Below are 11,409 nucleotides of genomic sequence, written 5' to 3' on the forward strand. Positions count from 1 at the left end.
TCCCTATCTCATGCTCTGAAGACTCAGTTTTCTGCCAGACCCACAGCATAGGCTATTGCCCACCACTTCTTTCAAAGTATCTGTGATTTCTTTCACTTTTTTTTTTTTTTTGAGTTTCCATGTTTCTTCTTGGATTCCCGCCCACAGTGTGATTTTCTACATGCTATTTTGCTGTTTCCAAGTGGGTGAGGCATGCTAACAAAGCCTCTAATCCACCATCTTGGGGAATAAAACACGACATTCTTGAAATATGCCTCTAGATAAAAGCTTAGATTTGCCTCTAGATATGTTAGTTTTCCACTATTTTGAGACTCTCAATGACACAGTAGAAATGTCTGGTGACATTTTTATTTTTCACAACTGAGATCACATACATAGAACATTTTAAATAATCTGGAAAACAACTTGTACTAGAGCTAATAAATGAATTCAGTAAACTCACAACACGTAAGACCGATACGTAAGGATGGGCAGCATTTTTTACAGGCCAAAGAGCTGGGAAGCCAAAGTGAGCAAAGAACATCAGAAGCTGGTATCTCAGCATTAAAGGGCTAAGTACATAAAACCAAAATTTGACCAGGGAGGAGTTTCAGGCAAACGATTAGGAAAGTAAGCAATGGCAAGGAAGTAATAAGCTCATACTGCAATGATTTTCTCCTGACACCTACAGCTTTGGCAGCTCCCAAGTCTAATGCCATTTGAATTTAACAAGATCTCTCTCCTGTGGTTGATAAGACAAAGAGTTGCCCAATACTGGATGGAGAAGGGCACCTGACACGACCCACATGTCAATGGTCTGTCTAGTGATGTCTCCTCTAGATTCTTTTCTTAGAGCCTCTACTAAGGAGTGAATTCTCCCTCCTCTGATTCTCACAGAGTTAAAACAGAACACTTGATGGCATCAGTCTATGATAACTTTGGTCTTACATTTTCGTATAGTTAAGACACTATGACCAAGAAGTGTTGACGATGAACTGAATTTGATGCAGTGAGTCAAAATGTAAATATCTCCTATTTTTTTGGGAGGGGGGGTTTGAGGCAAAGGAAAGTGAAGTTTATTAATTTGCCAGCAAAAATGAGAAAAATGGCAGACTCCCGTCTTAAAGTACCAATTTTCCTAATTATAAGCAGAAATACAGAGCTTTTAAAGGTAGGGTTTCCAGTTTAGGCTATTGCTGTTTAACTATAGTTGATGGTTCTAGGCACTGTCTATGAACCAGAAAGCCTTCACCAGACACTGAATCGGCCAGTGCCTTGATCGTGAGCTTCCCAGGCTCCAGAACTCTGAGAACATAATTCCTTTTCTTTATAAGCTACACAATTTATGGTATTTTGTTATAGCAATCCAAACAGACTAAGACAAGCATCTTTTCATTCCTGGCTATTTCTTGTGTCTCTCTTTAGGCTAAGGTACCTGCCAAGATGATCCACTTGCAGGGTCCACAGATGCTGAAGATGCTAGAGAAGTCCTTGAGGAACAGCCTCCCTGAGGCCTTAAAGGTGAGAATGAAATGCCATCAGCAAAATAAAGGACTGCACGTTCCTGTGATGGGGATTGGAAAGAGATGAGCTTCTATTGTGCATCTACTCTGCGGCAGAACTCACTCATGTTGTATCTCATTTAGTTCACATCACCTCTTTGTAAGGGAGGTATATTATGTTCATGTCCCAGAAGAGAAAACAGGTCTCAGTGATGTGACCTGCTAAGTATCCAAAATGGCAAAATATTGCTCTCTGCTGACTCAAACACATTTCATTGTTTACTTTCAAAAATGCTTCACTATAGTTGAACAGCAATAGCCTGAACTGGAAACCCTCCAACTTCTATGCTCTGCAGTTTCCTTGTATAACATAGGGGTAATGAGAGCTTCTACCTCTTGCAGTGGTTGTCAGAATGAGGGGACTGCAGGCGTATCAGGTAGAGCTGTGCCTGGCCCACAGATGAGCTGTGTGAATGTTAGCTGTTATTATTATATATCAGACCACACATTTGTAGTGGAGTGAATCCTGGGCACATCTGTTCTGCTTATTTGGCACTGATACTTTGAAAGACTTGGCACAATGTTTGGATGAACTGAACACATTCACTTCCCTCAATCCTAGCCATTGGTGTACCTTCCTTTCAGCTTTCTTCTACATGTTGATCACATGGCTTTATTTTCATTTTAAAGACACAACTGTCTTTGTCTTTTAAGTACTATGGCCTCCACTGGTTAGTGGAAGATCACATAACTTTACCACAGGATCATTTGAAAATATATCTAAAAAATCCTTAAATCTGTAGATGACTTTTAACCCAGAAATCTTCCTTCTAAAAACTATGCCTCCGTAAATATCAGACGCATTGCAAAGATTTTATAAAAATATGTTTATATAAAAATATATCTTTGAAGGGTCATTTGTTATTATACAATGAAAAGTTAGAAACACCAACTGTGCATCAAGAAAATATAAAAAAATGAATTGTGGGGTGCTTTTACCCATTCTTCCTGCTAAGTACAGCTAAACTTTCTGGATATTCATACATATATTATGTATTTATAAAAACATCAGAAGACTGAAGTGTGTAAAGAAGAAGGTAAACCAGTAAGTGGTCTTCATATCCAAGGAACAGCACTGCAGTGAGTTCCCTGGGTTTTCTTTTTGCTTTAAGTATCTCACACTAGGTGCTAGAAAAGCTAGGAGACCAAATATATTAACCATCACAGACAAAGAGCCCCCAAGAAAAATCTACCCTCTTTAGCCAATGGACCGGGAACAGAGAAGCCTAGTGAAACTGAAAACTTTAAACAGTATCTGTCTACTAAAGAAAAACACCACAGAAAAACTGCAGCTCCATCCCCACCAGCAAAGGCCAAGTGGGGAACCTGGACCTGCACCTGCACCAGGTTCAGGAAGGAGGCACCTCTCCCCCTCTCTGCTGAGACAGCGTCCACTAAGGTCTTGGGAGGACTCAGGGTTTCATTACTTACCAGCCACCAGTAAAGAAGCCACACACACTCACAGATGGCATCATTGGAGGCCAACGGGGAAGCAGTAACGAGGTACCCAGCCTCTCCAAGCCAGGGCTCCACTGGGGGCGCTAATGGGACCTGAACGCCCAGCCCCTCCATATTGGAGAGCCCCAACCCCCCTGCAGTGTCGGTGGTGGCTAAATGGGGAATCTGGACTTCTACACCCAGCTTGCAGCCCTGAGGCAGCACCCCTCACTTCTCCCCCTGCCTGAGCAGTGTCAGAGAAAGCCAGCTAAAACAAAATTTAACTAAGATCCAAAGTCTCCTAACACATAATATCCAATATGTCCAGAATTCAATTTAAGAAACAACTTGTCATTTAAGAACCAGGAAAATCTTAAATGAGAACCCACAATGAGCAGGTATCAAAAGAGAGGTAACGTAAATCTTCAAATTATCTGACAGGGATTCTAAAGCAATCGTCATAAAAATGCTACTACAATGGGCAATTACAGACACACCTGCAATGAATGAAAAATTATGTATCTGACATCTTTCACTTTTGTAAAATGTGTTCATGAATAGAAGGAAATCTATGAAAAGATATCATTAAATCCTACAATGGGAGAGTTCATGATTTTTAATCAATTAATTGTATTAGTCTGAATATTTTACTGTCTGAATATTTTTAAGAGATCATTTTAGTGGGTCAAAAAAAGTAGAGCCTAAAACTCAGCTGACAGTAATGTTTATTAGGTATCTTCCAATCATAAAAATTCCACGATTTCATAGAAATAAGCCTTGTCTTGGCAAACGCAAGGCGTTTTACCATCCCTTTGTAACGTGCTGCTCTTCTCACTTTGTTGAAATGCTGTAGGTTTATGGAACTGTCTTCCACATGAACCAGGGAAACCCGTTCAATCTAAAGGCCCTGGTGGACAAGTGGCCTGATTTTGAAACAGTGGTTATCCGCCCTCAGGAGCAGGTAAGGTGCCAGAGGTGGACTGAATATGCCCCTATGTTCATATTTGCTGTGTGCTCACCTGGTGCCTGGCAATATGGCCTACCCTAGGGACAAACAAATGAATTGCAGTGATGGTCAACAAATCCCTTTCCTCAAGAAGCTCACAGCCTAAAGGAGAATATGGATAAGTCCACAGATAAATTACAGCATGGCATAAAATGTGCAGGAGCAGAAGTACAAAACAGATGCAAGAATAGCAGAGGCAGGAAGCTGATTGAAAGCATATGTGGTACACTTCCATACTCGTTCACTGTTTTATTTTGCTTCCAAGATATTCCCCCAACCAGCGTTCTGCTGATGCTAAAGACCAAACACACTTTCTTATTTCTCACATTCAGTTCATGGGAATGGGAGGCAACCAGTTGGAAGGTCATGCTAATTTAAGATCATGTTGGTGGCATATTTTATCAAGAGGCTGATCTTTTGTTACAGACATTAAACGAGCATTTCTAGACTTCTATGTTATCATAAATCAGATCTTATTTCTATTCCTATTAGCCTCGGGGGAAAAAAATATTTCCTATCTCTAAAAATACGCCAGTCTTGAAACCGTGCCAACTAATTCATACTAGATCACAACTTTTCACTGTGATATTGTCTTCCCACTGAAATGCTGCCCTGGATTGTAACCAGTGTCATCAATAAACTCAAATAAAACAGGTTAGAGGTTGCAGGGAGAGGATTAGAGTTGCTTCCTGGTGGAAATTTTACTACCGCAGGATGTTGAAGATAAATAAGATTTTTTTATAGGGTACAGCAAGACAATTGTTATTTTCTAAGCACAGAAAGTAGCAATTGCCAGACATAAGGTCAGAACACAAAGCCAATTAGGGAAAATTCAGGAGCAAAATTTGGAATTATTGTTTACCTATTGTGAAATCATTTTTTTAAGTAGTGAAATTAAATAGTGAACACATTTCAAAAATAAAAACTGTATAATTATATTTCAAAATAGCATATAAAATAAAATGTATAAATATAGAAATATTAAACACATCAATTTTGTATAACTTATTTAGATGTTACCTTAGTAAAAGTGTTATTCAAAAATTATCAAATTAAGTAATAAGTTTAAAATGAAGACATTTTAATAATAGAATCCTGAATGAGAAATAATATTATTTGAGCTAGTTTTTAGTATCTGATCTCAAGCATAAAGCTTTATAGGTAGCAATATTGTTGATTAGGAAGTATCTTTTTGTTTAATAGTTTCTAGGTATTAGAGGGAAAAAAGTTTTCTGATTCTATACTGGAGGAAGGAATTTTTCCTCATATCTGTTCCTTCATATCCAAATAATCCTATCTTGGGTTTGATAAATTTGCTAGGTATGTTTGAATTAATGAATTTATTCATTTGTTTCATGAAATTGCAGTTTGTCTAACAATGGTAAAATCTTTTTTTTTTTTAAAAAAAAAGAAAGCATATCTGGTTTATCATCCTTTTTCTTGGTTTCAACATCTCTAATCCTGTTAACTGCACTGATTTTTATAATAATGACATGTTTATGGTTTACATGTTCTAAAAATCTTTTCACTAGAGCAATACTTATGCATTTGGCTAAAGATTTTGATTGTCAGTTGTTTGCTCTTCTACTTTTACTCTTCTGCTTGAGTTTTATGGAGGAACAGAAAAATGATTTTAAGTGAACTATCTTTCTCTGTTAGATTTGGAATTTTAAAGCAATAGTGGAGTTAGAAATAGTTACGTTCAAAACATTTCCCATTATTAATTGAAAAAGATAATCCTTGACTTTACCTCACAATGTAAATAATTTCTATGTTAAGAAAATACACCAACAGAAAATACTAATGTTAGTATTTTAAAATATAATACTATAACGGAATACTGAAAACCAGTATGGCAATCACTAAATACAAACATTCTGGTGCTTATTCTCTTCCTGCCCCAAACAGGAGATGACAGATGACCTGGATCACTACACCAATACTTACCAGGTTTATTCTAAGAACCCCAAGAAATGTCAGCAGTTCCTTGGCTTGCCAGAAGTCATCAACTGGAAACAACATTTGCAGATTCAAAGTAAGAGGACGGGGATGTGGGCTAGCTGCTGGGATCTCCTGTGTCTACATCCATAGTGCCACTTTTCATTTTGAACAAGTGCCCCTACATCCCACATGCCTTTCTTGCAAGCTCTGGGCACTCAGCCTGCTGCCCATTCCTTGTCTCAGCTGCTGTCACCTCCATAGTGAATTGGAACTTGAAGACTGCAGTATATGGAGTTTTACATAGGAAATTATGAGTAATATAAATTTTTTAGCAGCTGAGGACTCATGATTTATTTTCTGATGTGCTCGGGATCTATCATAGTGCATGGATGTGGGAGTGGACCTTTCCCTTTGTCTTATTTCTGCTTTATCATATTGTCAAATATATGAAGGAGTATTTTAGTAGTTAAGAAGATGCTCTCTGGACTACCCAAAATTGAGAATTTACTGGGCCTGTTATGAGCTGTGTGATCTAGGGCAAGTAACAACCTCTCTGTGGATCAGTCTCCTCATGTATAAAATCATTATAACAGTACAGAAAAAATACAGCCTTTAACGATTAAATGAGATCTTACCTGGTTTCATCAGTTACATTTTTCAAACTATCCCAAAGTTGCAACTTAAAAACAACAATCATTTATTAGCTCACAATTGTGTGGGTCAGCAATTTGGACTAGGGTCAGCTAGGTAGTTATTCTGCCAATCTCACCTAGATCCACCCATGTGGCCACAGTCAGCTGGAGGGTTGTCTATGAGCTGGTAGGACTAGGTTAGTCATGACCCCAAGTCTGGCTGTTGATGGCGGCTTTGTGCTAACTATTGACCGCAGAGATGGAAGCAGATTGTGCAACATGTAGAAATCACAGGGTTCTCAGGAGCAGAAAGAAAAGGCCAGCCCCAGTGAACACCATTCAAACTTCTTATTTAATCACATTTGCTACTGTTCCATTGGCCAAAGCAAGTTACAAGGCTAAGGCCACAGTCAGTTCAGGAAAGAAAACCAGGAAAGTTAAGTAAAAACAAACTGGGACCATTATAGCAACTATCTACAGAACTGAGTACATAGAATGTGTTCGATACGTTTTAGTTACTATGTTTACATCTCATCTACTTTGACAGTCATAATTGTACTGTGATGTACTCAGGACTTGTGGTATTATCCCAATTTTAAATTTAGAAGAACCATGAGAGTGAGGTAGCCCTTATCATACTAAGCGTAAGGTTTGATGACTCTAAACCCACAAACCTTCCAACCTCATTGGGCAGCTCTTCCAGAACTTTAAAAAGAAGAATCCTATCTCCTATGATTCCTCATTTTTTTCTGCATCCAGGTTCACAGCCCAGTCTGGATACGGTGATAGAAAATCTTGGAGCCATTAATTCTGGCAAGGTCAAGCAAACACAAAATATTCTCTATGTGTCAATCAAGACGGCAAAGGAATTGATCCCTTCGATAATGGATGGAAAGGACTTACTCAAGCTTGACAAAATGAAGTCCATGTAAGTTTGATAGAAGACACTCTGCACCATTCATACCTCTCACTGTGGAAGTAGCCTTCTGCACTAGTTTTCAAGGGCTGCCACACACACACACACACACACACACACACACACACACACACACACACAAAGCAGCCCACAAACTACTGGGTAGCTGATGACAGGTTTGGAGTCTAGAAGTCCAAAATCGAGGTGTGCACAGGGCCATTGTCCTTCTGAAACCTGTAGGGGATAATTCTTCCTTGCCTCTTCCAGCTTTGATACCTCCAGGCATTCCTTGCCTTGTGGCTGCATCACCCCAGTCTCTTCTCCTCTGTTTCTGCTCCTTTCGTCTAATTGGATTTAATTGGATTTGGTCTTTCCATTGGATTGAAGACCCACCAGATAATACAGAATGATTCCATGTTGAGATCCTTACATCTACAAGACCCTTTTTTAAATAAGGTCACATACACAGGTTCCTAGTGGACATATCTTGGAGGGCCACCAGTTAACCCACTATACCTCCCAACTTCTCTCCCTGCTTTTGCTCTGGCCTCCCTACAATCTATTTTCTGTCCAGTAGCCATAGTAATCTTTTAAAAATTTAATTTAAACCATGTCCCTCTTCTACTTAAAATACTCCAGTGCTTCCCATCTCACCTTGAAATAATTCTGAACTCCTTTACAGTCTATAATAGCCAGAATCCATCTGCCTTTTTAGCACTCACATCATCTCTTTCTTTCCCCCTCCAACAACCCTGGCCTCTGGCTGCTCGATCATCACAAGCTCAGGTCCTTTGAATTTGCTCTTTCCCCTGACTATAATATCTTCCCCAAAGCCCCATCCAATTTTTACACACATGACTTCTTTTGTTACTTAGGACTACCCAAAGGTTACCTTGCCAGAGAGTCCTGGCTAAACCACCCCATCTGAAGTCACGTCCCAGTTAGTCTCTATGCATGACCCAGTTTTATTTTCTTCATAGCACTTATGACTATTTGAAAACAGTCCATTTATTTGCCTTACTTATTTGATATTTGAATCCTCCCCAATGGTATCACATGCCTCACAAGAGCAGGGACCTTCTCTATGTTGTTCACTGATAGATCATCAACAGCTAAAACAATGCCTGGCACATGGTGGGTGCTGAGTAAATGCATCTAATGTATCCACTTCACAAAACAAGATGTTTCCAAGAAAGAGAATTTAAACAAACTTTTATTTCCCCCCAATGATGTTTACTCTAATATTGAATAGAAGTGAAAGCTGATGGCAGGGATTGGATTCTCTGTGTGTTCACATGCCTGGAAGAGCTTTATGCACATTGTAAAACACATTCGACCTAAAAAGCACCTCCCTGTCTAGAATCTCACTGGATCCTCTTGTCCACCCTATACAATAGACAAGGCAGGAGACATTCTCCTCATTTCCAGACAGAAAGCAGGCTCTAATGATGAAGGGGCTTCATCACCATGAGCTTGGTTAAGGGCATAACTGGGGGGAGGGGGTGAGCCTAAGTCTTCTAGTTCCTGGGCTCTTTCCAGAATGCCTCCTGAAAGCCCTTAACACCACTGCAGAAGCCTTTGGACCTCAGTCCTCCATAACGGTGGTCATCTGTGCTCCACATTGCTGCTCCTCCCTGGACTACGGCTTTCCTATTTGTTCACTGTAGTGGCCAAGGACCCCTCTGACACCAGCATTCTAAGATTCCATCATTTTCGGCTCTGGTTTTACTGCCTGCTAGCATGGGCATTGGGGCACTCATTTATTTTCTCTGAAACTTTATCTTTCTAAGGAAAATGAAGATAACACCTGAGCTGTCGAATTTGGAGGATGATGACCAAAGCTAAATGAAACAACTGTAGCTAACTTTTATGGAGTTGCTTACTGTCTGCCAGTTACTGGTGCTAAGTGCCTACATCCATTGGCTCATTGGAGCCTCACAATGATTCTGTAAGGGAGATGCAATCATCATGTCATCATTAGATGAGAAAAGGGAGGAAGTGAGAGGTTAAATAACCAGCCAAGGGTCATACAGGTGCTGCCATGAGCCCAGGTGGTCTGGATACAGAGTTACTCTCCATCAGATAAACTCCTATTCGCCTCTTAGGACAAGTTGGGGGGGAAACAAATATAATCCTTCCCAGAATGTGTGTTATTAAGGATTGTTCTTTTCTCTTGTTTCCAATAGTAACCAAAAGATGTTTAAATATTCATCCCTGGATGTTACCCATGCTGCCTTGGTGAATAAATTCTGGCTTTTTGGTGGCAATGAGAAAAGCCATAGATTCATCGAGCACTGTCTCCGGGCCTTCCCCAGCTTCTGTCTTCTAGGGGCTGAGGGGACCCCTGTGTGCTGGTCTCTGATGGACCAGACAGGAGAGACGCGGATGGCAGCCACCGTGCCGGAGTACCGGAACCAGGGTCTCGTCGCCCATGTCCTCTACAACCAGGTGCAGGCTCTGGAAAAACTTGGCTTCCCCGTGTACGCCCATGTGGATAAGACCAACCACTTCATGCAGAGAGCTAACAGAAATCTCAGTATCCCCGTGCCCGGTCTTTGGAACCAGTGGAACTATGTGCCTCTGTAAAGCTGGCCCAGAAAATAAGACAGTGTTGGGTGGGTTGTGCAGGTGGCTGGAGGAGTGGATGGTGGATAGACAGAAAGAATAAAGTATAATGGAGTGGACTCTGAGCTCTGTGAAGCAGTGACAACAGGTGACAGTTGTCTGTGAAGCAGTGATAACACTGCCTTGGTCCCTGTCCTCAAACAGCTCCTGGGCTTCCCTTAGTCTCCTCAGTATGAAGCAGGCCAGGCACTCCAGCACCCACATTTCAAGGGTCCTTGTGATGCTTTCTAATCAGTTGCATGCTTTTCTATGTTGCTCTTCCTGGAACTCCTAGCTCACTGGCCCTTGCCCATTCTCCAGGTGGTGGGCTCTATGAGCTTTCCCTCTGGCTTTCTATGGCTTTTCTTTTATTGGCTAGAGTGTGGCCAGTGTTCTAAATAGGCCTTTGCAAAATCATCCTTTCCCAGGTCATTTCCTAAGCCTCGTATTATAATCCCATTAAATATATCACACATACACACACGTGTACACACACACAGTATATATATATATATAAATATATATACACACATATATACATACATGTGTGTGTGATACAACAGGGAGAATTATTAAGAAAAAGACTAACTGGTATTAATATCTTATTTTGTAGCTCATACCCCATGAAAGAGATAGCAGCATTGCTTCTAAAGGCTGAGCTTTCTTAATCCCCTTCCCCAATTCCCCTTATAATAAAGAGACTGTTTGGTCATGAAAGCTTATTCTACGTGGCCCATGAAGGGAGGTGAGTATAGGGAGAGGAGAAAGTGAGAGGACCCAAACTCAGGGCAGTGGGTTTTTATTATTAGGGCAGGGGAGGCTTTGTACAAGGTAGTGACTAAGGCCCCACCTGGCAGCAGCATGCTGTTTTGGGAAACCTGAACCCTCTGCAGTGCAAGCGAAGGTCATGTGGGTGTCTGGTTGAGGGAGGGGTCCCCAGAAAAGTCAACTCTGAGTGTCCCCAGGAAGACTGTCCCAGCAGAGCTGGAGGAATAACACCTACTCCGAGGAAAGAAAGAAAGAGAATGTTACCTGGTTGAGGCTTGGGACCATCACAGAGCAATTCCTTAACACATCAAAATAATAGCTGTATTTTTTACACAACTATTGAATACCCGCTAAAACCCCGCCCCCAGAACTGCCAGGAAGTCAACAAGGGAGGTCAACAAGGGCTTTGTGACACTAAACACTAAAGTGAAGAGAAGAAACCTTATGATGCTCAAAGGGAAAGAGACCTCATAATACCACATGATAGCAGGATGAGAGAGAGGAGAGAGGAGAGAGAGAAGAGAGAGAGAGAGAGAGAAAGACTAGGTCTCATGATCATCAGGT

The 11,409-nt window shown here is 40.8% G+C and overlaps 1 protein-coding gene across 2 annotated transcripts in view; it reads left to right on the forward strand.

Annotated features, from left to right (window-relative positions):
• LOC105863143 (glycine N-acyltransferase-like) overlaps window positions 1-10,794 on the forward strand; it is a 31,561-nt gene extending 20,767 nt beyond the window's left edge. The window contains exons 2-6 of one of the 2 annotated variants that reach the window (XM_076001855.1): window positions 1,405-1,500; window positions 3,832-3,939; window positions 5,893-6,019; window positions 7,317-7,485; window positions 9,660-10,794. In XM_076001855.1, coding sequence (XP_075857970.1) covers window positions 1,423-1,500; window positions 3,832-3,939; window positions 5,893-6,019; window positions 7,317-7,485; window positions 9,660-10,059 — 882 coding nt within the window. In that variant the 5' untranslated portion in view covers window positions 1,405-1,422 and the 3' untranslated portion in view covers window positions 10,060-10,794. The remainder of the gene's footprint in view (window positions 1-1,404; window positions 1,501-3,831; window positions 3,940-5,892; window positions 6,020-7,316; window positions 7,486-9,659) is intronic. The other variant, XM_012749933.3, reaches the window with a different exon arrangement.
• The last annotated feature ends 615 nt before the right edge of the window (window positions 10,795-11,409 follow it).

The sequence above is a fragment of the Microcebus murinus genome, chromosome 4 (genome assembly GCF_040939455.1).
Source record: "Microcebus murinus isolate Inina chromosome 4, M.murinus_Inina_mat1.0, whole genome shotgun sequence".
NCBI classification, from domain to species: Eukaryota; Metazoa; Chordata; class Mammalia; order Primates; family Cheirogaleidae; genus Microcebus; species Microcebus murinus.